At 40.6% G+C, this 27,164-nt stretch overlaps 1 protein-coding gene across 1 annotated transcript in view; it reads left to right on the plus strand.

Annotated features, from left to right (window-relative positions):
* Nucleotides 1-27,164, plus strand: part of LOC134444386 (NACHT, LRR and PYD domains-containing protein 12-like) — a 109,853-nt gene that overhangs the window by 1,085 nt on the left and 81,604 nt on the right. Inside the window, exons 3-7 of the mRNA XM_063193718.1 lie at nucleotides 27-1,794; nucleotides 1,909-2,080; nucleotides 10,906-11,000; nucleotides 11,843-12,016; nucleotides 20,983-21,153. Coding sequence (XP_063049788.1) covers nucleotides 27-1,794; nucleotides 1,909-2,080; nucleotides 10,906-11,000; nucleotides 11,843-12,016; nucleotides 20,983-21,153 — 2,380 coding nt within the window. The remainder of the gene's footprint in view (nucleotides 1-26; nucleotides 1,795-1,908; nucleotides 2,081-10,905; nucleotides 11,001-11,842; nucleotides 12,017-20,982; nucleotides 21,154-27,164) is intronic.

Raw genomic sequence — 27,164 nt, forward strand, 5'->3', positions numbered from 1 at the left:
TCAATATATATTTGTTTGTGGACTAGATGAGCTGGAAGTACTTTGTCGGGCTGAACTGAGAAAACATCTCAAGAACAAGTACAAGAATGTGTCTGAAGGAATTCCCATGCAAGGAAACTCTGCATTGCTCGAAAAGATCTACACAGAGGTATACATCACAGAGGGAGGAAGTGGGAAAATAAATGAAGAGCATGAAGTCAGGCAGATTGAGTCCATATCCAAAAGACCAGTTGGAAGGGAGAATCAAATCAAATGCAATGACATATTCAAGCCCTTACGTGGTCAGGACAAGCCAAGCAGAAGAGTGATGACAAAGGGGGTCGCTGGCATTGGTAAGACCATCTCCATTCAGAAGTACATCCTGGACTGGGCTGAGGGAAAAGACAACAAAGAGATCCACTTCATTTTCCCATTGCCTTTTCGGGAGCTCAACCTCATGAGAGGCACACCACTCTCCTTGATGGGTCTCCTTCACCACTTCTTTCCAGAGCTGAAGCAGTTAACCAGTGACAGTCAAGAGAAGTACAAATCATTGTTCATCTTTGATGGTCTGGATGAATGTCGACTGCAACTAAACTTTCAGGAGAATGAAAGTTGGACCGATGCAACTGGTGTCACTTCTTTGGATGTACTCCTCACAAATCTCATAAAGGGAAATCTGCTTCCCTCTGCTCTACTTTGGATAACCTCCCGACCAGCAGCAGCCAGTCAGATTCCACCCAATTGTGTTGACCTTGTCACAGAGATCCAGGGGTTCAATGACACACAGAAGGAGGAGTACTTCAGGAACAGGTTCAATGATGAGAGTTTTGCAAGCATAACGTCTCACATTAAATCATCAAGGAGTCTCTACATCATGTGCCACATACCAGTGTTTTGCTGGATCGCTGCTTACGTTCTTGTGGAGATTATTGGCTCTTCAGGAAGACGACACCTTCCAAAAACTTTGACAGAGATGTACACATATTTCTTGCTTTTCCAAACAAAACATGCCAATCAAAAGTTTGGCAAGGTGCATGACAGGAATCTCATCCTTGCTCTTGGAAAGCTAGCCTACAAACAGTTGGAGAAGGGAAATCTGATCTTCTATGAAGACGACCTGAGAGAGTGTGGCATTGATGTCAGAGAAGCAGCAGTATACTCTGGTGTCTGCACCCAGATCTTCCGACAGGAATCTGCTATTTCTCAAGAAACAGTGTTCTGCTTTGTCCACCTGAGTATCCAGGAGTATCTTGCAGCTCTGTATGTGTTTCTGAGGATGGCAACCGAAAGGAAAAATGTGATCTCCAACCACCAACGTTATCAGCGTTGGACACAACTTTTCAAAAAACAATCCATACCCATTTTACACAAGAATGCTGTGGACAAAGCTTTGGAGTATGAAGATGGACGTTTTGACCTCTTCCTCCGGTTCCTTCTTGGTCTTTCTCTGGAGTCAAACCAGACTCTTCTGCATGGCCTTTTGCAGAGTGGAGAGAGACATATTGGCAATGCTGAAACAATCAGCTACATTAAGGAGAAGATCAAGGACGTCCCTTCATCAGAGAGGGTGATCAACCTCTTCCACTGCTTGAATGAACTGAAAGACCATTCCTTAGTGGAGGAGATCCAGAGCTTCCTCAGGGCAGGGACACTTTGTGAAGCCCAGCTCTCACCTGGCCAATGGTCGGCTCTAGTGTTTGTGCTGCTAACATCAGACCAGAAGCTGGACGTGTTTGACCTGAAGAAGTATGTCAGGTCTGATGAAGGTCTACGGAGGCTAAAGCCAGTAGTGGAGGAATCCGAAATGCTTCTGTAAGTGTGATGACTGTGAGCATTCACAGGGAGAATGGGTGGACGACTGTTCAGTGTTTTGTACATGTATATCTCTAAGCGTTCTAGTTATGTATGGCTTTTATCCTCTTTCAGGCTTGATAGCTGTGAGCTCAGTGAAATGAGCTGTACAACAATGGCATCTGTCCTCTGCAAAGCATCAAAAGTTAAGAAACTGAATCTCAGCTACAACAAAATTGGAGATGTTGGAGTCAAACACCTTTGTAGTGGGCTGGAGAACTCAAACTGTGAATTGAAGTCACTCCGGTAAGAAATTTAATTATTTCATTATTAACTCAGTCTTACATACAGTACTTCACTGGATGTCCTACTGTACTTACACACCTGTTTAAGATTTGTGTTTTAATATTAAACGTCCTGGACATCGTCTTGCCTTACAGTATAAACACAGTGTTATACAATGTATGCCAAAAATGTATGTCACTGATTCTTGAAAGTTTGGCAAAAACATGTCCCTGCAGTAAAATATTAATTCTGTTGAAAATCAACTACATTTTCAAAAACAAAATGAACCCAGGTAAATGCCAAGGGGTCTGTCACACGAATATACAGTTGTTTGAAATATTTAAGTGTAATTTTATTACTTTTCATGGCTATAAACCTGTCCACACCCTGTAAAATCGCCTGTCCCAAGGACTGGCATCATCATTTCAATTGACTTAAAATACAAAAATCACTAACAGAATTGAACAATATCACCATGATGTGGAAGACCATATTAAAGTGGCTGTACAGATGTGCACATAGTGGATGTAAAACAATATTTACTATTATTTACTGATTGCTCAAAATGTGTCCAGCATATTGGTCACCACCGTCAGATTTTTTCTAAAAGACAATAAAATCAGGTATGCACAAGGTAATTTTCATTACTGAGGACCCCTTTTCAAACCTTTAGCTCTACTGCCTACTTCACCATCACTGAAGCTCCTGTAAGTTTATTATGTTGTCCTCAATTTGTTAATCTGTTTGGACACTGGTACTGTCCCAACCATAAACTGTCAACACCGTCGGGGGTTTTAATAGTATTGTATTACATTAATGTTAATAAATGTAATTTTTTTTCCGAAAAGGTATGAAGCACCCAAGAAACAGAGCGAAAATGAAATGGCTAATGTGAACAAACAATGCATAATATTTAAAAGAGTGCTTTTTTGTCTCACACCGTCAGATGTCACCACCGTCAGATTTTGTTCTGCTGTGAATAATTTCACATTATCACTTTAACAATTTCACTGTATTACCTTATCAAATTTACCTGAAAGAACACACAGGAAACAGAGGTAGCATTTAAAATCTGCGAGCAGATTTTATTGTTTAACGGCCGGAGTAGTTATTGCGTGGAGACATGAAGTCTTCCACTCAATAAGTCCTGAAGTAAGTACAGAAAACAATCCTATTTAAACATCCCCCAACCCCACAGTCCATGACGTCATCTTTCCTATCATGAATATGTAAAACTATAGAATAGTGACATATATGGTCTCGTCTCCCCCCAGTTCCGTGATGGGCTCTTAGTGGCGTCTGGTATGTGATTGATAGCTTCCATAGCCTAAACAAAGTTCAGCAAAGTGGTCTGGGATAGACTGGGAGGGGAGAGATGTCTCTGAGACGTCACATAAATCAATGAGCAAGGGAGAGAGAGGATACCAAAGTATAACCAATAAACTCCTAACGAAAGGTTACACTTTTATCACATTGTATATTTTCAATAATACATGTATAAATTTATTAACATAATTCCCTCCTCTTGAAAATATAATCATTATCACTAAACAATCACCATGGCTTTTACGCATGGTGTGTAGAATGAAAATTTTCAAATATAAAGGTTAGAGTTGTTCAGTTATTCAGAACCATTACACTGCGTTAGTCTGCTCCATATTTGTTATTAACAGTTCCAAATTGTCTCAGTTCTTAAACAAGGCTGTACCCATGCTTGTCCAGGAAACGTCCTTCTCAAAGTCAGCAGTTTTCTTTTTTTCATCCATTGGAATCATTCTGATGGCACACGTGCATCTGCATAGACAACGCAGAGCGTCACTTTGAATCAGACACTATAAAGATCTGTCATCCAGACAGAAGCAAAAATACCTCCCCAACCTCGTTGTGGGCAAAGGTTTCAACTTGTCTGACCAGTAGACTCCTTTAATAACCAGGGTTACTGCTGAGAGAGAGAGAAGTGTCGATTTCCTGCCAATCACCTAGGTCAACATAAATATTTAAGTTCTGGACCAGCAGCTTTCACATGAGCATAGGGAGCAACTAAGGCATTCCTTAAAAATTTTAAATTGGTATAGCGTAGTCAAAACATCTATGGTGTCATTCTAATCACATAAAATTAGGAACAAAATCATACCTATGTTTCGAATATACACAATGTTAAAACAAAATCATTATTTCTTGTTCTCTCAATGAAGTCTTAAACACACATAAGCCATGTATGACAGGTACACGTAATATTCACTTCATCATCAGTGTCTATCAATCATCTTCGGATTTGTATCCACTCTCAAAGTCCATGTTCATAGAAAATGTCCAACTTGTAAGGAAAAACACAGTCTCACACTTGCATTCTCCATTGGCTCCTTGCTCACCAGTACTGAGACGGACGGTATGTAAACATGCAGTCCCTTTTGATGCAACCGGTCAGCTCTCTCCACTCCAAGTCTTAACGTGCAACCAAGGAAGCTGACAAGGGGGACAAAGGGAACAGTTGCCCCGGGCCCTGGGAGAAGGGGGGGGCAGGATTGGGTCCTCACTACATTGCATGTATTGGGTGAGGGGGGCCTTTCAGATGACTTTGTCCGGGGCCCAGCCAAATCTGTCAGCGGCCCTGCGTGCAACTTGGAACTTTTCCTGCTGAAAATGAAGAACAGCGAAAAGCATTCTACTCTAAACATTTATCATTCTCAATGTGTTTCTAAATATGGTTAGTGAAATCAACATTGTAAGTAAATGTGTTAGGTTTGGTTAGGGGTGAAGTTTCAGAACAAGATCTCATTTAACATGCATTTGTTTTATGCACTATTCATTAATTTGAGGAGTAGCACATTTCAAAAACAGTCATTATTCCATGTGCTTTAAAGAATTACCAAACAAAATAAAACATGATGCATAAAACATCTGTAAATATCCTAAAATGTCTCTCCTGTTTGAGGCATGTGTCATCCACATGACTCAATAACACTGAAGTCATACCTAAACAGGCTTTGAGCACAGTAAACGAGGAGGATAATTGTTAACACAAATCAAACCAAGTTGGAGAGAAAATAAAAACAAAATACAGCATAACCCAGAAAGTTGTAAACCAAATAAAAAATTAAAAAAGTAAAACACAAACACTTCCAAACACCCTGCACCCTCCATCACAGAGGTGCATACATCAATACAGGAAAAGGCAAACACAGTCAGCAATGTGCCGCACAGAAAGAAGCGCTCAGTGGGCATCTTAACCACACACAGACAGTAACCAGGAGATGGGTGCAGCTGGAACAGAGAAGAGAGCTATAAAATAAAAACAAACAAAAACCCATGTCACCAGTGCCGACAAAACAAAACCCAAACATTGTCGCATAACCAATACTTGAAATAAAATAGACAGCACTATTACATGAGGACAACATTTATCAAAAGTACAACAAAATAATGAAAAACAACTTTACTACATCCAGTAAAGCCCTGAAAATACTCCATGCATAGCAGAGTGGACCTGACGTCAATTATTCAAGAAAGGAATTATCAACTGTGGACTGCAATTGCATAACTACACCACTGGGAGAACCTCCCCAGAGGTAATAACCAGTACACCAAGGCACAACAGGTTCGGATAGATATGCACAGAGACGTTCCCTTTTGTTGACATAAAAAAAAAAAAGTATTTGATGTACTGACACAAAACGTAAAACAAATCACAAAATACTCTAAACTGGCCGTGCCGCTGAAATAAAAAGGAAGGGGGAAATCCAGAGTGTCTGCCCTAAATATTGCAGGAGTGCGTAAACACTCCGGACAGCCATCTAAATAGACGGGAAGGGAGGAGGCGGCCAGCACGACACAAACCAAAGAAAACAAACAAACAGAAAAGAATGTAAAAAAAAAATATATATATATATATGTTTGGGCAAAACAGCGATGGGCCAACTGCCCATGGTGAATTGAAATGATCAGACCCTCGGCGACACTCTCCTCACAACATGACAGGGCGAGAGGAGGTAGAACAGTTCGGATAACAGGGTCTGTCCAACCTAAACACAGACAAAAGGGACGTGGCCAGGGTGCTTGTCCGCGCGTAACCGGACCTCAGCACAGACCACAAAGGCAGAGGTTAAACCCCCCATAGACACTCAAACACCGGGAGAGCTCTAAAAGCCTTCTATTTCGGGGGTTTGTTAAAAAATAAAAAAAAACCTTGGCCTAGTCGCCACTAACTAATTAGGCACTCAGTGGCCAAGCGTACAGCGTACTACAGCAAGACTGGGGGACACATTGTCTGGTGAACTGCACGGTTCAACCCGTTACACACAAATGGACAGAATCGGCACATGGAAAACAACAAGCATGCAACATAAAATGTAAAAATATAAAGCGACCTTGGGTTCCTTGAAAGGCGCTATATAAAACCAAGTTATTATTATTATTATTATTATAAAATTACTACAGCCACAGACATAGTTGGCTAGTAGTTAGGTCTGCATTAAACACTTCGCAACAGAACCAAACATATTGGCATGCAGTTCTCACTGTCGGTGTTCATGAGGTCATGGTAGATGTAGGGGCTTAGCTCAACTCCCGTCAGTGAGGACAGCGCACTTAAAACAGGGAGAGAAAAAACAAAGTACGGGAACACGCCATCAAAACACAACACACAATACATCAAACTGGCAACACAAACCACCTTGCTGTCCACATCGTTACAACTAATAAGATAGGATGAGATTTGTCCTCACATAAACCTGTGGCACATAACCACTTTTAAAAGCAATAAAATGAAATCATAACTGCGTCTCATAATATTTTGAAACAAGTAGGCTTAGGCCTATATAAAATGTAAGGTAAAATCTCACCCAACTTGTACATTTAGACATAACCAACCATAAACCATCCTTAAAGCAAAATAAAACCCAGACAGAGTCAAACAAAACTGACAAATAAAATAAAAAAATAAATCACAGTTGGGAGATAGCAAAAACAAACCAACTGCTTTAATGACCAGACAAGTGAGTCCAGTTAGGCAAACCCAACTTACGGCACAGTCGAGGTAGAACCCAGTGTGAAGAAGCGCCTTCATGCACACCGGGCCTCCAGAGACATCCAGTAACAGTCATGGAAAAGTTAAGTACCACAGTACTGCAGGATAATGACATAACACAGTGTCGTGATCAATGCATCACAAAGTCAGTAGTGTCATTCAGGCAACAGGAAATTCATGACACTATGTCTGAACGGATTAAAAGAAAAGGGGAAAGAAAACAGAATAATCCCTCAGAAAAGCATAGACCTACGTTCAAACCAGTATAAAAACTCCAAAATAACCACACAAAAAAACAAACAGATTCATTAGGGCTTATGAAACATGTGAAAGTTTCAAAGACTACTCAAAATTAAATGGTCTTGGCTTCTAGAAAGTTGCAGGTTCACAATGAAAGTTCACAAACAAAAACAAATACATTGTGGAAAAAAATGTATAAAAACAAAATGAAAAGAACAGAATGACAAACCACCATGTCGCCACATACCATCATATGCGACAGAACAAAAATGGTCCCCAAAAATAACTTTGCAGTAAATAAAAACACATACCCATTGTTTTGCTGTTTATACTCAGGAAAGTCAAATGTCTCTCGGACATTCTGGAGGATCACAACAACACGGACCAGACCGTCCTTCACTAGACGTCACAATCACTCATACTTTACGTGCACTCAGTGAGGCAAATCACTCACATACACAACCCGGAGAGTGACACACACCCACACACACAGCATTCACACAGCCGGCATTCAAACATAAACAAACATGGACATGGACATGGACACAAACATGAACATGGGCCCATGGAGACAAACACAGACATACAGACAGGTAGCCTAACCTATCAATTTAGAAAAAGTGTTAAGTTATGTCACACTCACTGCTCGAAGTGGAAGGGATATTTCGCAAGTTATCGCCATTGCCAGCTAACTTCCACTGCGAGTTGGGTGTGCACACTAGACATTGAACAAATCAGTTCTAAAAATAATTTAGAAAAAAAAAACTTTCATCAATTTTGAAAAAACAAAACAGAAAGATGTCCAACTATTACCGTACGACCTGCAGTTCTAAATTAAACACTGAGAAGTAAAATAGCCCTGCATTTCGGGGAAGCATCCTCTGTCTGAATTATGACAAAATTTTGAAAAGTTAAATTCTAATTGCAGAGGTTTAAAATTGCCATAAACAGAATTTGTTCAGTATCCAACTATTACTTTACACATTCAGCTAACAGCCAACTGCGGGGAAGTACTGCTCATTCTCTGATATGCAATAAATTAAACCGTTCGTAGGCCTATAATGAGAACCCATTGTCTTGTAACAAAACAAGGACAGAATTCGGACAGGCTACCTACAGGTTCCAAATACAGGTAATTTCCCATGCTACATGGCAAAATTCCCGGAGACAACGCTCTATAAACAGGACATTTCCCATGCTACATGGCAAAATTCCCGGAGACAACGCTCTATATACCGGTATGCTTGCCTGAAAAGGACTCACGTATATTACAGCCTGAAAAGGACTCACGTATGTTACAGCCTACAGGGCTTACAGCGTCAAGCCTAGGTCTTGATGCCCAACCAGCTACTAGCCAGGACTTAAGTAGTTCAAACTACTTACGCACGTCTGCGGAATGCCGTCAAGCCCCGGTCCTGGGGGAGAGATCAGAGCTCAACTTCCGAGATCCACGACTCTCACGTGGTGCGCACACTCATCAGCATCAACAATGACCTGTCACCCCAGGAACGAGCTATCCTGGCAAAAATTTAGAAATAAAAAATCCAAATCCATACTACCTCTATCCCGTGGGTCCCAGTTGGTTCTTTTACTCAGTCAGTCGTCGCTGAATATGAAGGCGTAGTGAGGCAAAGTCACCTATTTCAGGGTCCCGGGTGAAAACTTGGAGTCCAGTGCGTCGTTACGTCTTCATATATCAGGGAGGACAATTTTTGAAGTTCGGCAATCGAAGGACCAAAACATGTGAATAATTTCACATTATCACTTTAACAATTTCACTGTATTACCTTATCAAATTTACCTGAAAGAACACACAGGAAACAGAGGTAGCATTTAAAATCTGCGAGCAGATTTTATTGTTTAACGGCCGGAGTAGTTATTGCGTGGAGACATGAAGTCTTCCACTCAATAAGTCCTGAAGTAAGTACAGAAAACAATCCTATTTAAACATCCCCCAACCCCACAGTCCATGACGTCATCTTTCCTATCATGAATATGTAAAACTATAGAATAGTGACATATATGGTCTTGTCTCCCCCCAGTTCCGTGATGGGCTCTTAGTTGCGTCTGGTATGTGATTGATAGCTTCCATAGCCTAAACAAAGTTCAAAAAAGTGGTCTGGGACAGACTGGGAGGGGATAGATGTCTCTGAGACGTCACATAAATCAATGAGCAAGGGAGAGAGAGGATACCAAAGTATAACCAATAAACTCCTAACGAAAGGTTACACTTTTATCACATTGTATATTTTCAATAATACATGTATAAATTTATTAACATCTGCTCATCATGTTGTTCCATATTTTACTAAATTGTGCTGGTTAATGAAACATTACTAGGCATGTTAGTAATAATTGTGATCCAAAATGATACTCTAGCCACCACTGAGGTGCATTTGGAGGTTTTTTTGGTCAGAAAACCTGACGGTGGTGACATCTGATGGAGTTCACCAAAAAACACATGTTTTACGTGTTTTTGACATGTTTTAAGAATATGCATACAATAAGTATCTACAGTTATGTTGAATTGTTTAAATAATTCAATTCTATACAGTGAACATATGTTTTTACTTCTAATTCTGTCTGCCGCTGTTGACAAAACAAGAAAGAGCCCATTTTATGAAAAATGTTAAACATGGGGAGCTTGGCCAATGCATTCACTGCACAGCCAAGACCTACATCTATGATAATACACCTCTATATTTTGGATTTGAACAACTTAAAAGCTGTTTTTACCACATTTTCAACAACCAGTGGCTTACTTCCTAGATAATCTAACTAATGAAGTAAAAACACATGCTCATACTGTGCACACACAAAAATAAAGTGTTTATGCAAGATGCCATTGACTTGAGAGGGCTATTTATTTTGCTAAATGCAAGTACTAATTAGGCCACTTTCACCACTCTGTCACCACCGTCAGTTCTTAAGTCACCACCGTAAGTAGGAGTTTTGGACATTTTAAACGAATGTGCTTACAACATTTTCCTTAGGAGTTGTTGAAATATCAAAGTAATAGCCAATTTAAGCCTACACGAATATTTGTGAAATTACAAAAAATTGTTTGTTGTATTTAGGCGTTAAGTAAGCATCGTATGACGGTACATATTTTAAAATGAGAACACACGAAACTATTCCCCCAAAAAAATCAACATTTAAAGGCATATGTGCGAACCAAATAAATACACATAATAACTTAAAAACTTCAGATACACATGCAACCAAATCAATACAATTCTAATAACTTTTAATTGTGTCTGACGGTGTTGACAAAAAACAAGGTATGATCGGAGAAAAGCCTGATTTCTGAAAAAAATACATAATGGCCTTATGCATTTCTGAAAAGCCAAGACCTTAGTCTACGAGGATATACCATATAATTTTGTAATTCACTTTGTTTTTTTCTGTCAACATTACAACCTGTTTTAGCCACTTTCTCAAGAATCAGTGATATTTTATACATGAAATGGAAAAAAATAATAATTAAGGCTCTTCTGTTCAGACTAGCGGACTGTGGCATATCAGGAGTAGGATATGCTGCTCTCACCTCAGCTCTCAAATCAAACCCCTCACACCTGGAGGAACTGGACCTGAGAGGAAACAATCCGGGAAAATCTGGAGTAAGGCTGCTTTTGGAATTACAGCAGGATTCAGCTTTTAAACTTCAGAAACTGAGGTAAGATGATTTCATAAAACATCTCTACATGAAAGTGTCTGAGATGTTGAATTTCTGAAACTTAATCTGGCTATCTGAAATGTGTCTGCTTTTTTCTAGAGTGTATGTTTTGACTTTCTCTCTCTGTAAAATGTTATCACTGGTGGAGATGATGCATTTTACTATGGGTTGTGTTATGATGTTGGATCTAACATTTTAAGTCTCTATGTCAGCGGTCAGCAAAATATATATATTTTTTTTTTACAAGCCCATCACGGGCCATGACCGTGCTTTATTTGACTTCAACAATGAAATGCATTCATGCAAAATGCTTCTAAGTGCTGTTATTACATTCGCTGCTGCCTTTCCTAGAATCTGTCATGAAACAGATGACCTGCCCTTGCAATCTGCCATAACTTGTGTACAGTATACTTTTTTGTTTTTGATGACTTGTAAATAACTAGGTAAGACTGCTAACTATCAATGCTAAATATCGTCAAGAAAGTATTAATGCAAAGACAACATGTTTCATTTTCCACGAGGTAGTTGCTGTTTGTGAGAACAATGAGACAAAGCAAGGCCACTTGAAATGCGGCTGGCTGGCAGCAATGCTGGCATGGATTGGCTGCATGATTTATTGTTTTGTTTACGCCATCTTATGCCCCCATAGTGGTAGACAATTGCATTTCTCTCCCATGCACTTGGGGATTTATTTTGTACCGTGTATCAGAGGTCTCAGTCAAGCCAATTACTTTTCAGTTTCCATTGATGAGAGCAACATTGATATCAGCCAGATATGCATCTACATGTGCTGTGTTTCGATGGGATTAATACAGAAGAATACATTTGATCTGTCTTCACAGGTTGTTGAAGAGTGATGCTGCTGAACACGCCTGTGTCTTTCTGACTTCAATTCTACATGAAAACCCTTTACTGCTGTCAGAGCTGGATCTGAAGGGGAAGATACCGGGAGACTCCGGAGTGAAGCAGTTCTGCCCTCTACTGGAGGACTCACACTGCAGAATCAAGACACTCAAGTTAGTTACCGTATTTCCTCGATTTGTAACCTGGCTCCTAATAGTAGCCGGCCTCGTTCAGTAACCGGTGCATTTTTAAATGACGCATTTTGCACAACGTGTTGAAGTTCGAACAATTTCGGAACGTGTGTAGGCGATGCCTACTTTAATAGCCTACATTGTAACAGTTTAAATGCCTCCTCTCCAAGCGGCACAATCGAAACTTAAGGTGCTTGTAAGTTTGCCTGGTGTGTATGAGAGAGAGAGAGAGAGACGTGCTTCCCGAAAGCGCTTTGCAGAAAGGGCAAGGTGATGTCTCCAAATATTAAACAAAATACATCTTATCTTAGTAAAGTAGACATAAGTGAAGTATTTTGCTTAATAGCAGCGGCGAGTAGATTGGTTCATATTGCTCAGAATAGACCTCATACTGAAGTCCACGTTTTAATGGAGTTGCATGCGCGAGGTTGAAACTGTTGCAACTGTGCTAGATCACGCCAAACAGGTGCTTACAGGAGGCTCTTGGGCAAACAGTAAAGTCACTGCATACCCACCAATGATGAAGCAGGTTTCTCTATTAGTTTAACAGCCTTCCCGGCGCACAGGGTGCAGACATTTTAAAAAGCAAACTGGTGCCATCGCTGACTGGCCAAGATGAAATCGCATGCACGCTTTGAGATTACATTGCATATGAGATGATTATGAGCTGACATTGCATTTCCCACCACTATCACGAGACATTGTCTTTAGAAGTTGACGGGCAGCGCCAGGAGACATGCCTTCACATTGCCCCGGTGAAGAAGAATGGCCATTTTTGCGCACACCATCAAACAGAATTGCATCAAACTGCTGTTGAATCAAACTGCTCTGACATTCGTGAGCCCCAAAAGATGCGTATCTATTTGAAATTAAATAATCACAGGAGACTATGGGGCTTGTCTGTCCAAAGAACAGAAGCGCTGGCAGCTTGGATTGAAATAGCTTTGCGCCAAAGATTAGCCTTCACGGCCATGAATGATGTTCCCTCATGTCGTGCTGCGCTGATGTTACTTACACAGAACAGGCAAGCGTTTAAGACTGTTTTTTTTTTTTGTCCTTTTATGTTTCATTACGCTATTCATCCCGGTCCAGGCACGTGTATGTGCATGCATCTGTTAGTTCTTTTTTAAGTTTACATCTTGTGGCACTCTCATGACGATTAAAATTCCTGAGGTACATCACAGATGTTAGACGTGCCCATCTTGCGTGCCCATAGACGTTCACATGTCGTACAAGACTCGAAATATGAATGAACAATTAATAAATGTAAGGTATAAAATAAAGAGCTTAGTTTTTTCCCACAAAATGACAATCGTTAAAATAAAAACAAAATAAAAATATAAAAAATAGGAGCCCCCCTCAAATAGTAGCCTACCCCAATTAATAGCCTGGTCAAAAAAAATAATAATTTAATAGTAACCCCGGCTACTATTCGAGGAATTACGGTATTAGTGTTTGATCAGTATAACTAATCTGTATAACTAACACACACACACACACACACACACACACACACAGGTGGGTTATGATTTCTACATTTCCTGCATTTACACTATTCCAAGCAACTGAAATTGATGGCTATGAATGCAGGTTATAGAACAAGTGTTTGGATCCTCAGGTCATGCAGGCTTAAGAATGCTGTTGGAGGGTTGCGGGGGGTGGGGGGGGGGGGGGGGGGGGGGGGGGGGGGGGGGGGGGGGGGGGGTCTTGAACTTAACAATGCTACAATAGACACATTTGTTTACATAACCTTCCAAAGCTTCCAGAAATAAACAACCTTACGAAGAGTTTCTTCACTCATCATGATTTTTATTTATCTTGACATGATTTTTTATGGTCCGGGCCACTGCCACATTGAACAATCGCCTGTCGGTGTCTGTGGGTGCCTTCAGAGAATATGTCCCTGTAATCAAACAGATTGAATGCAGTGGTTACGATACAGGTCAGTGCGTAGTTATCACAATGACAGTTTGTGGCTAACCATGAACATTAGCCATTATTTAATAATAGTGACATCATTTAGACACAAGTTTTCTGTGATGTAGCTGTCTCAAGTATAAGGTGTCTCTCAACTATCTATTATATAAGTTGTTCGTTCCCATCCAGCCCGTGATAGAAATGTAATGAATTTATGATGAATTTCCCTGGGTCCGAGACCTGAGGGAACCGTGTCAACAGGTGGGTGAACACAGCAGGCTAGCACAGACGAGCCAGTAGCCTCCACTTGCTGGCTGTGTGACAAGATTAAGAACAAATTCAGTTGTCATTCATTTCAGACTAATATAGTAATTTCACAACACAGTGAGCACTTGCAACCACGGTTAAACTGCTTCTATGCCAGCCAGCCAGCTAGCAAACGCCTGCCTGGCTAGCATAGCCAAATGAACCTTTTAATGTGTGGGCACAACTAGAGATTGTTGCTGGTCAAATAACAAAATTTTATTATTTTTTAACTGTTGACAAGTAATACGAGCTTTGGACATAGCCTACTGTGTACTCGGTGGTACTGTTTCCTCTGTGGTATCACCATATATCAATAAATCAATACTTACTTGAGAGAGTAGACGCGCGCACGGTTGTGAAAAGCAGAGTAGAACGCACCGTCCGATCTGTCTCTGTCATCCCGTTGACTGTCAAAATTTGGCCTTTAGAAAATTTCCCGGATTTTGGCTTAAAATATGGGAATTTTCCCGGATTTTGGGAGCTCAAAGTTGGGTCCACTCCATTCACATGCTCTGGTCTGTGGTCAGCAAATACAGTGCTGCCAGAGAAATTAGAATAGAGGGTGCTGCCTTGCAGCATTGGCTAGCCTGGTCCTGACCATCCCATAATACTACCATTTAATTTCGTATTCATGGTGTGGAGGTTGTTTGATCTGACGCGATTGCAGGAAACGGGAAGGACATTTTTGTAAAAAATCAGGATAAGTTGTTGAACAAACATGCCTGACGTCTATCTTTGGCGATGTAGGACCATTCAACAGAACATCCTACTGTAGGATAAAATTACAATGTAGGACCGTTTGTCAGAACACAGGTCAAATCCTACTGCTCAACATCGCTCCACAGAAGACAGGTACCAGATGTAGTGCAAAGCCAAGTCTCTTAGCCTTGCACACCATCCTATGTACTTCCGCTAAGTATTGGCATCCCTATTTATTTGCAAAATGTACAGACTATAGCCTACAGCTCAGCCAGCTACTGCATGATTGACTGATAATTTTGGTTTGCTTATATTGCGGAGTGTTTTCTGGACTGGTTGAAGTGACAATTTAGAACATTCGCTGGAGGAAGAGAGAATCAAAACCGCGTCCGCAGGCTACCTCCCGAAGAGCCTCCCGCGCATAGGCATATAGGCGTCTCGCGCGCAGAAATGCAATGAGACCGCAGAGTGGACATGGTTTGGCTATCGAGTCGGTCAGTCGTCCCGGAAAAAGTCTAATTACAAGCACATGGTTTCTGTATGTTCCAGAGGGATATTGCAAGAACATACAGCCAGGGCGCAACCCCCACATACAAGTTTTTATCTTAGTGCATTTTCAGCCATGCATTCATACACAGTTTATGCGCACCTGAAGACATTGTGCTTCCGTTTTCATGGACTGGTCCATATCGCGCAAGAACGGCCATCTCATTGACAACGTTTTGACCGAAAATATTATTAAATCATTCATAATGGATAACAGTCATGTAGGGCGGCTACTGAAAAAAGAATGAAAGCAGTTGGAAAATCCGACGGCAGTAGCCTACTGTCAACGTGTTGTATTTAAGTAAATAATCAAACTCCAAAGAAATAGTCCAAAAAAATGTTGAGTTATTGATAAGTGAGAACTAAAGGTTTTTGGAGAAATGCTGTCCCCAAAACGTTTAATCTAGAACTGGCAAAAGAGGAATGCTCGCGTTCTGTTCCATCCTGCTGGTGTTTGCGTAGCACCTCGTCGTGCTTTCTCGTGCCCAGGTTAAAATAAGAGTCTGTACTCACAGCGACTATGTCGCTCACATTCTTCCTCGTGCTCAACATCGTCCTTTTTGACCTGTATTGGCATCCCTATTTATTTGCAAAATGTAAAGATTATAGAGGAAAATGGAAATATACACAACATATACCACTAGGATCGTTTAATTGGAAGTTGATGACTGTTCAGTGTTTTGTACATTACCGAGCTTCATAGTCACGTATGGCTGTTATTGTTTTTCAGGCTTGATAGCTGTGGGCTCAGTGATATGAGCTGTACAACAATAGCAGCGGTCCTCTGCAAAGCATCAGAAGTGAAGAAACTGGATCTCAGCCACAACAGTATAGGGGATAGAGGAGTCTTTCAACTTTGTATTGGGCTGGAGAACACAAACTGTGCATTGAAGTCACTCCGGTAAGAAATTCTTATCATTAAACATTAAAGCGATGGTTCGGAGTAGAATCACCCTAATGCCATTTGAACCGTGACACCAATCCACCTTTACACCCGAAGTGTTTTCTGCCGCAGGCTTACATCAACAGAGTTGCCGTGTTATTCGATGTTTATTCCGGATAGCTTGACTCAAGCGCATATGGATCCTGGGCACCGTCTCCAAACTTTCCCCACAAAAATAACATGTCATGACACCAAACTTCTACAGTATAACAAATGTGGTTTGTACTCACAAAAAGATGAATTTGAAACTTTGTACATAGTCCAGGAGTTTATTAGTAACAACACACGAGACGATTAGCTTTTCTGCTGCTAAACATCCGTCGACGTCACTTCCTCCAGCTGGGACTGTCCACTTATTGTAAGGTTTGTGTTTTAGTCCACAGCCAGGATATATGCACGAGTGTGGCATCGTCTTCTATTTATTAAACGTGGTAAAATTTAAATCCGAAGTGGTTAATTTCTAGTTGTAGCGCAAGCTGTCTTTTTGAGTTTTCTGCCTTCCGGACTCGCGTGTATTTGTTCCCATCAACAAAGTCCCAGCTGGAGGAAGTGACGTCGACGGATGTTTAGCAGCAGAAAAGCTAATCGTCTCGTGTGTTGTTACTAATAAACTCCTGGACTATGTACAAAGTTTCAAATTCATCTTTTTGTGAGTACAAACCACATTTGTTATACTGTAGAAGTTTGGTGTCATGACATGTTATTTTTGTGGGGAAAGTTTGGAGACGGTGCCCAGTATCCATATGCGCTTGAGTCAAGCTATCCGGAATAAACATCGAATAACACGGCAACTCTGTTGATGTAAGCCTGCGGCAGAAAACACTTCGGGTGTAAAGGTGGATGGGTGTCACGGTTCAAATGGCATTAGGGTGATTCTACTCCGAACCATCGCTTTAACTCAGTCTTAAGCCCTATTCGGACGGGACTAGTTTTATGCATGGACATGGGGAAATGTGATTCTATCTCAGGACGTCGGTAATAGCCTAGAAATGGCCGATTCGGACTGGATTAAAATATGTGGGTAACTCATTACGCACCGTCGTGACTGAAAAATGGAAATATACACAACGTATAGGCCTACCACTAGGATCGTTTAATTGGAAGTTGATGACTGTTCAGTGTTTTCTATATCGACTGCCTGTATAGTCACTTATGGCTTCTTTCAGACTTGATAGCTGTGGGCTCAGTGAAATGAGCTGTACAACAATGGTATCTGTCCTCTGCAACGCATCAAAAGTGAAGAAACTGGATCTCAGCCACAACAGTATTGGAGATATTGGAGTCAAAGAACTTTGTAATGGGCTGGAGAACTGTAACTGTGCATTGGAGTCACTCCGGTAAGAAATTCTAATCATTAAGCATTAACTCAGTCTTAAAGTGTACCTCCGGAATTTTGGACACCAGACCTCATTTCCGAGTCAGCCAGGGTGTAAACGATGTGTCCAGAACGTTTTTTTCACATTCCATGCAGTCCTTGTGAATTCTCATATCCATGTTGCTAAGCTAGCGCAAGTGAACGGCAATGGGTAGCCTGCCCCCAAAAATAGTCTTATCCGTTAAAAAAAATCGTTATTATACCATACTGCAAGTGTAAATGTTTGCCTTAGTAGAATGAAGTTTGAAATTAAACCAACCTTGCACTGCGTGGATTTTGCCATGTTGAGAGACTATTTTCTCGAATTTTACTTTGCTCTCTTCAGTTGTGATGTAGCCCACCCACCCACTGCAGGGACCCGCAAGAGACATTGCAAATCAAGGCTAGTTCTACAACTGCTTTCGGATCAAATAGTGGATTAAAACCCAACGACATCGCACCATGGTACATCAGTGTGTATATACCAACTGCAATAATAAAGCCCACAGATGGGTATCGGCAAGTTTCCATTGGTTTCCAGTGAAAGATGTTGAAAGAACCAAACTCTGGCTCCTGGCTGCAGGGCTACATCAACACACCGATGGAGACGCTCCGTAGGCTACCCCGGTGCTTTGCAGTGACCATTTCAGTCCTGACGACTTCACAAAGTCCTTCTCGAAGTCTAATACCTACACGGAAAACTCTAAAAGTGTCCGCGGTGCCAACCGCATTCCCAGATCTACATTTTGTGGCACGCACCAACAGTCTCCGAAGAACAGGTGTGTTGCTATGCTTTCTGCTTCTATGATGGTAGCCCAGTGGTATAATGGCTTCGCCTACGTTAGCCAAAACTTGGGCTAGAAGTTACCCTTTTGGATTGGCATGTTGTAATGCTTTATTGTTATTTTGTGTAATTGCTGTGACAAATGGCATTATACATGACTTGCCGTATTCCTATGGATTCATAAGTAACGCTGATCTGGCTTGACATTGTGGAATATGTCACTCGTAACTCTAGTTGTTATTACATGGAATGTTTTTTGAGACGAGATGGAATGGAAGGATGAAAGGGATTTAGAAGAGATGGGTGCACTGTTCTGTTCGCCAACATCTAATGCTCTGTAGACACACGGGTCATCTAGTAACAACCAAACATTGTCATGGCATATTCAATGTTACGAAAGGTTGACAAAGTCGGACAGAAAGCTTTACTCTTGGTGTTTGCGAGCGAGGTCAGGGAGAGGGGAATAACGTTCACTTTTGCAAACCTTTTGGATTTGCATGTTGTAATGCTTTACTGTTATTTTGTGTAATTGCTATAACAAATGGCATTAGAAATGATTTGCCGTATGGACTCATACGTTACGCAACGCTATGTGATCTGGCTTGACATTGTGAAATATGTCACTCGTAGCCATTGAGAGTAAATAGAATTCTATTTACTGTCAATGCTCGTAGCTCTAGTTATTATTACATGGAATGTTTTTTGAGACGAGATGGAATGGGAGGATGAAAGGGAGAAGAGTGTGCGTTCTGTTCGCCAACATGCTGTGTAGACACACGGGTCATCTAGTAACAACCAAACATTGTTATGGCATATGTTTCAATGTTACGAAAGGTTGACAAAGTCGGACAGAAAGCATTACTCTTGATGTTTGCGAGCGAGGTCAGGGAGAGGGGAAAACCGTTCAGTTTTACAAACTTCAAAGATGTTGGAGTTCGCTCTATGGAAAAGTTATGGATGTGTCAAACGAAGCTAGGATTTGTACTAGGAATATCACTCCGCGGCTGTCAAGCTTTCAAATCAGGGAACACAAATTGCTGATGGTGATCAAACATGATTGCAATGTTGGTTTAATTTCAAACTTCATTCTACTAAGACAAACATTTACACTTGCAGTATGGCATAATAACGGTTTTGTTTTGAATGTTGTTTAAACGGGATAAGACTATTTTTGGGGGCAGGCTACCCATTGCCGTTCACTTGCGCTAGCTTAGCAACATGGATATGAGAATTCACAAGGACTGCATGGAATGTGAAAAAAAAATTCTGGACACATTGTTTACACCCTGGCTGACTCGGAAATGAGGTCTGGTGTCCAAAATCCCGGAGGTACACTTTAAGCCCCATTCAGACGGGACTAGTTTTATGCATGGACATGGGGAAATGTGATTCTATCTCAGGACGTCGGTAATAGCCTAGAAATGGCCGATTCGGACTGGATTAAAATATCTCAGTAAACAAACAGAAAGTTGGGAGGGGTAACTCATTACGCACCGTTGTGACTGAAAAATGGAAATATACACAACATATAGGCCTACCACTAGGATCGTTTAATTGTAAGTTGACGACTGTTCAGTGTTTTCTGTATCGCCTGCCTGTATAGCCACTCATGACTGTTATCCTATTTCAGGCTTGATAGCTGTGGGCTTAGCGATACAAGCTGTACAACAATAGCATCTATCCTCTGCAAAGCATCAAAAGTGAAGAAACTGGATCTTAGTCACAACAGTTTTGGAGATATTGGAGTCAAAGAACTTTGTAGTGGGCTGGAGAACCCTAACTGTGCATTGGAGTCACTCCGGTAAGACATTTTAATATTTTAGCTAGTGCTCTCAATCGCATAGATGCCATAGTTAACTTGCAATTAATCACATTTTAATCACATTATTGTGTCTAATTGAAAATCATTTTAATCGTACTAATACTATTATATTGCTATTAGTACTAATAGTGCTAATACTCTTATTGATGTACAAAAACCTTTTTTTCAAATTGAAAACTGTCAAACCCCTCAAACATTTCTTTGTGAGTGCATCTTAATATGGGACCTTGCCTCCTCCACTTGCCTCCTCCACTCGCTTCTCGTCATGATGACATCACTGACAACAGCATTATATTTCTATAGTCTTTTTCTCATTTGCAATTGGGATGGTGAATGAAAAACAGTCCCTCAAAAGTTGTTGTGGCTAGGCTGACAGCTGGGAAACTTTATCGTTTTCTCCACGGAGGAGGGGACAGGAGGCGGGGCGAGGAGACAATCGCAAGTGGAGGAGGCAAGGTCCCATATTGGGATGCACTCTGGATGACCTGTGCATATGAAGAAACTGACAATAAAAGCTGACTTGACTTGACTTGACTTGGCTGGACTATTGTCACATATGGCTGTTATCCTCTTTCAGGCTTGATAGCTGTGGGCTTAGCAATACCAGCTGTACAACAATGGCATCTGTCCTCTGCAAAGCGTCAAAAGTGAAGAAACTGGATCTCAGCCAGAACAGTGTTGGAGATATTGGAGTCAAAGCACTTTGTAGTGGGCTGAAGAACTCTAGCTGTGCATTGAAGTCACTCCGGTAAGAAATGTCATTATTTCAGCATTAAGTCAGTCTTACACACATACTTCTCTGGGTCTTCTGCTGTACTTACACACCTCTTAAAGATTTGTGTTTTAATATTAAACGTCTTGGGCTTTGTCTTGGCTTATAACACAGTGTTATGAAATGTAAGTGTATTGTAAATGTAAATGTATTAAAGAATCTATATTTTATACATGAAATAGGAATAATTAATAATTAAGACTCTTCTGCTCAGACTGGCAGACTGTGGTGTAACAGGAGTAGGATATGCTGCTCTGGCCTCAGCTCTCAAATCAAATCCTTCACACCTGGAGGAACTGGACCTGAGAGGAAACGACCCTGGAGACTCTGGAGGAAAGCTGCTTTCAGAATTACAGCAGAATCCAGCCTATAGATTTCAGAAATTGCTGTAAGATAATGCCATAGAACATATTTTGATACACTGTAAAGAATATCTCAGACATGTGCATGTTACATTACATTACATTACATTACATTTGGCAGACGCTTTATAACCAAAGCGACTTTCAAAAGAGGACATAATGAAGCCAACATCACAGTGCAGTTGCAAAGAGGGGTTAGTTTTTTTGTTTTTTTTTAAGGCTAAATAAAGAGTAAATAACGAGTAAACACACACACACACACACACACACACAAACTAAACTAAACTAGACATCATGTCAAGAGTCTGCCCCGGGGCTAGGCCAGCTCAGGCATTAGTCTAGGACAGGGTTTCCCAAGCTTTTCATCACCAGGGACCGGTTTGAGTAACTTTTTTTTTCGCGGACCGTCAGTCACATGTTAAATATTACCTATTATTATTATTATTATAATTATTATTATTACTACTAATATTATTACTAGGCGATTATTATTATTATTATCATTTGTTATCATTGTTATTATGAATAGGTCTAATAATAATATTATCAATTAAGTCTAAAAATAAGGCCTAATCCTTTTCCTTCACTCAAAATGTGTAACAGCAGTTAAACAGTTAAACATAGCATTTAGCCTAGTATTTGACTATTAAACTGACAATTACCCCACTAATTTGTGGAGTCAGTGGTAGCCAGCCATAGGGCCAGTGGTGCAAGAAATGATCACCCAAAACTTCTACATAGTGATACCACTATTTTTCACCATGCGAGAATATGCGTTCTCTGCTGTGGCCATGTTAATTTTCATTGAGGAAAATTTTGCGCAGTGAAATTTACAGCTATTTATGACTGGGTTATAAGTCTCCTGGTTAAGTGGCGCTTCTATTAATTCAAGATCAACTGTTTCCAACTAGCAGTCATTGTTTTTCGATCAACACGGGGAATAGTTGGAAGCTGGAATTTGATACCGCTGAAGTTTGCCACTAGCAGCTCGTGCCCTCGCGTCGCGTTTGTGTGGACTGCTGCATAACTTAACCAGTGTGCGATTCTACCTGCAGTCTGAATGCCTATGGTTTTAAATGTCAAAAACCCAATGCAATATTTTAAAAAAGAGACAAAAGGTTGCATGTCATCGCTGTATTTTCTCCTAACACTGACTTTCAGGAGCTCCTGAAACAAGTGTTGGTCGTTATTAGTCTCGCAACGCAATTAGGCCTACGTTCGTAAAGGTGCCGGTATGCTTGCTGCCAGCTGTAAATTACGCGCATCACCGAGAGCAACTGAGCGCACATGCTTGCTTCAAGAGCAGTGGACCAAGACGCAAAATACTGGGGGTCTCATCCAGGAGGCAGAGAGTACGCAGCATTGGGATGCGGAAATTGGGAACACAGATGGCAAGGAAAACAACCAAACAAAAAGAGGGGCTCGCTGGGCAAGGAAAGAATACTGCTACTACTCCTGTATGTGCATGATAGTAGGCCTAGTATCGGTATCAACGCACCCAACATGGTAATTTGTTTAAAAACCACTAGAACTTTTTGGCATGCACATTCATTTGTCTACTATAAATGACAATTAAAATCTCTTCAGTTAGGCCTATCACATAATTTGTGTGCTCATATGATGCAGAGTGTGCCTTTGTTACAATCCTAGATAGTAGGCCTAACACCTATATTGGAGTAGCTCAACAGCATAATAATGCAGCTCAATTTCATAGGACTACTCCAATTTCTGCATTAGGTTTTTAAAAATAGATTCACCATCATGTTGGCCCATCTCAGCCATTCCCCACAAAGATGAATGGCATTAGGCTATACAACATTCGAAATTAAATGTAGCTATTAGGCAACATTTTAGGCTTATATGTTTATAAGACACCTCACAATTTACCCCTCCACTGTCATCCATTAGGCCTACTTAGCTAGGCTACTTGTAGTGGCATGGTGCTCATAGATTAGCAATAGGCACAGCAGCCATTAAGAGAGGAACTGGAGTTTTACCTACCATTAATGAGTAACCCATACAGCGTTATCAATAACTGCAAAGGCAATAGACAGAAGAAGAAGCTGATGAAGAAGAAGCTTAATTTCTTAACTCAGGAATGAGTCCTTCTAGCTCTGAGAAATTGCTTTTGCAAATAACTTGGAAATGTCAGATCATGAAAGATTTTTTAGAGTAAGTCTTCTGACAAGGTGTAAAAAACTTGTACCTCCCTAAATGATGGATTTGGTGGTGTTTTTAGGCTACTAGGTTTACTCCTGTGTTAGGTTACTTTCATACCTGGCTTCACACGCAAGATTTTTTTTCCCAACTCCACCGCGAACGTGAATTTGCGTTTCTATCGGCATTGCCGCAGAACCGGCGGACAGATGCGCTTTCGCTTGTGAATAAACCACTTGGGGCAGACTGGCTTGTCCATGCTACTTCTTTCAGACACACGGTGCGAAGTGGCTAGATTTGATGAGAAGGGCGTGACTAATTTGCGAACGAGAGAAACCTGGAGTGGAGTGAAATGGAACGGAGTGACAATTACAATGCTGATGTATTAGGTCTATATTTTAGGCAGTCCCACAAAATCCCGGACATTTCTGAAATCCCCCCGACATTTTTTGAGGTCTCAAAAGTATGACATGTCCGGGAAAAGGAGGACGTCTGGTCACCCAATTTCCGAAACTGAAATAGCAACAAATGATAGAAGTTGATTTCTAAAATATCACCCAAAAGTTTGCTTCACAACGTTCAAAAGCCTTAAAAAGACAGAGCCAGAGACAAGCCAACACTCCGAAACGGCAGTCAGCATCCACTGTTTGCATTGCAGAATTGAAATATAAAGTGGGCGCGGCCTCGCAGCATGTTTCTGCCGCATTTGACATTCAGCTAGTGATTGGACGGCACAAAGAAAAGTTTACTTGTTAAAGTTATTGAAAATTAAAATACTTGTGCTACGTCTAGGCTAATGCAAATGTTAATATGGCGATATGATAACAGGTATATTTGAGATGTTCTGCACTGCAGTTCATAACAAAGGCATGTCTTCTGGATTTTTTTAAAAAAAAATTTAACTTATGTCGTGCGGCCCGGTATCAAATAGTCCACGGACCGGCACCGGTCCGCGACCCGGTGGTTGGGGACCGCTGCTCTAGTTGATTCTCTCGAAAGAGGAAGGTCTTTACTTGTTTCTTGAAAGCTGCAAGAGATGTACGTTTGGGATTTGTTTGGTACACTTCTGTGTGCTACCTACTGGGAGAGATGATACATTTTATTCTGTAATGATGTTGGATGTTACACGCATCTATGTCAGGGGTCAGCAAATAAGTTTGTTTATTGTAAAATAAACCCAAAGTACCGTCCATCCTTCATTACAGCCACTGACAGTAGGCTGCTGCCCATGCACACACGACCTCTCTGTCAAATACTCGTCCTTATTTGATTCATGTCAGCTGCATCAAGGCAAAGCACATTTTTTCTTACCTTGGTAACCATTGCTATAAGTAAACAAAAAATAACAGGGATAGATGCAGATCAAATTGATTGATAAAATCGGTAAATTCTCTGTATAATAATGTTCATAAAGTGCAGGTTTATTAGGAAAGCATTACTGCATTACTGGTTAAAAAAATCACTGGGTTTCAAACTGCCACTTTGCTACATTTCAGTAAACTACTTGCAGCTGTGTGCTCGGCTACTCGGTTATTACACCAAATGCAAAGAACTTTTAAACCTTGTTGACCAACTGTGATACTGTTAGAACCGAAGAATTAGACACAATATTTTATTGAGGACAGCGTATAAGTGTGAAAATGAAAGCCTTGGAGGAGAGTAAGCGAGAAGAGTGCATCCCTTAAAGCAGCATGGGTTCCCAATAGGGTTGCACGGTATACCGGTATAAAAAAGTACCGCGGTACTAAGGCATTTAAAATGGTACTATACTGCGTTTGACAAGTACCGGTATGCAACAATGTGGCAAACTCACCACTAGACGTTGCGTTGTAACCACAGTGAGTGGAGCAGGAGAATAGAACTGCTGCATCCAAAGGAAATATTTTGGCTTGACCACAAATGAGCAATGCCTTCTAAGAAAAACAGATAAACTAGTTTGCAAAATGTGTTTTATCCAATGGGAACCCAGACCTTCACGCCGAGTTCAGGATGACACAACAAACATTCCAAACTGAAAAGCGGTTAGCGTTAACGATTTCTAGTCTAGCACTTTTATTTGTAACGTTAACTTACAGTTGGAACAGTATCATGTTGTACTGTGTGCACATTTTGTGTTTTTGACATTATTTTTGATTGCTTTGCGAATCCATCTTGTGAATTTGGCGTCTTGGGCTGTAGCAAGTTAGCTAAACATACTAGGTTACGACATAACTAGCTCATTTATACAGAGGGAGACATAGAGAATAGGTGCCTTTTCATCCCTGCCTGCGGGCGTGTGTGTAAGAGAGAGGCGCTTCTGATTGGAGGAGCGCGAGTTTCACATTAACTGCTGAAGTGCCAGGGAACAACAAGTAGTGGCTATAATATTTAGTTGGGGTTTTGGTTAAAATCTACTATAAAAGCAGTGAAAACAGTGAATGTTTTAGTTTAGTTTAGTTTAGTTTATTACTAAACTAAACTAAACTAAAACATTCACTGTTTTCACTGCTTTTATAGTAGATTTTAACCAAAACCCCAACTAAATATTATAGCCACTGTACCCCTGAAGTGCTGGGGAACAGTAAGTAGTGACTATAATATTTAGCTGGGGTTTTGGTTAAAATCTACTATAAAAGCAGTGAAAACAGTGAATATGCAGTGAATAGATATCCAAATAAATATCCACTCATGTTCTTGTATTTTGTGTCATTTTAACAAAATGATTTGGATGGCATTATAAAAAAATGCTGCTGTTTCAGTGCAGTAGACTATTATGACAGTGTTATATTGAGATTGGAGTGATTTGTAGGCTACCGGGAGCTGGCAAAATACTGCGTTACAGGATATAGAAATGTCGCACTATTTAAGAACAGTACCGAAAAGTACCGAAATACATGTTGATACCGGTACCGTTACCAAAATATTGATATTGTGACAACACTATTTCCCACCCATCACAACAAAACATTTACTGACTGAGGTTAAGGAACTTGTTTCAGTGGAGCTGCTGATAAGTTAGCGTGATTGCCTCAGTGAATAGATACCTCTCTCTGTGAACTTGCATTGAAAGTCTGTCTGATACTGAACGGGGAGTAATTATATGTTTTTTTCTGTTGAGGACTACTATACTGAGTGTCCAGATGTCCAGCGTCTCTCTAATGATACCACCCCATCAAACCAAAGCACAGAACAACACACTGGCCACAATATCAATCAAACCAATTATACGATGCATTGCAATCCATTACATTTCTACTGAAAGCAAGGCCAAATTGTCAGTCATTAGGCAATACAAGTAGTCTGATAATAACCAACATTTTATTGGATGTTGTTAGTATCAGCCATGCAGTTTCCAATGCTTTGAAGCGTTTTAATTTTATTTAAAGTTCATTTGCTCCGTAAATGCTCACGGAAGTAATTGAAACTTGAAAAAATATGCCACATCAATTATGGCATTTGCCGAATTGATTATTGTCCTGACCAACGTTG

The sequence above is a fragment of the Engraulis encrasicolus genome, unplaced genomic scaffold, assembly GCF_034702125.1.
Source record: "Engraulis encrasicolus isolate BLACKSEA-1 unplaced genomic scaffold, IST_EnEncr_1.0 scaffold_53_np1212, whole genome shotgun sequence".
Classification (NCBI taxonomy): domain Eukaryota; kingdom Metazoa; phylum Chordata; class Actinopteri; order Clupeiformes; family Engraulidae; genus Engraulis; species Engraulis encrasicolus.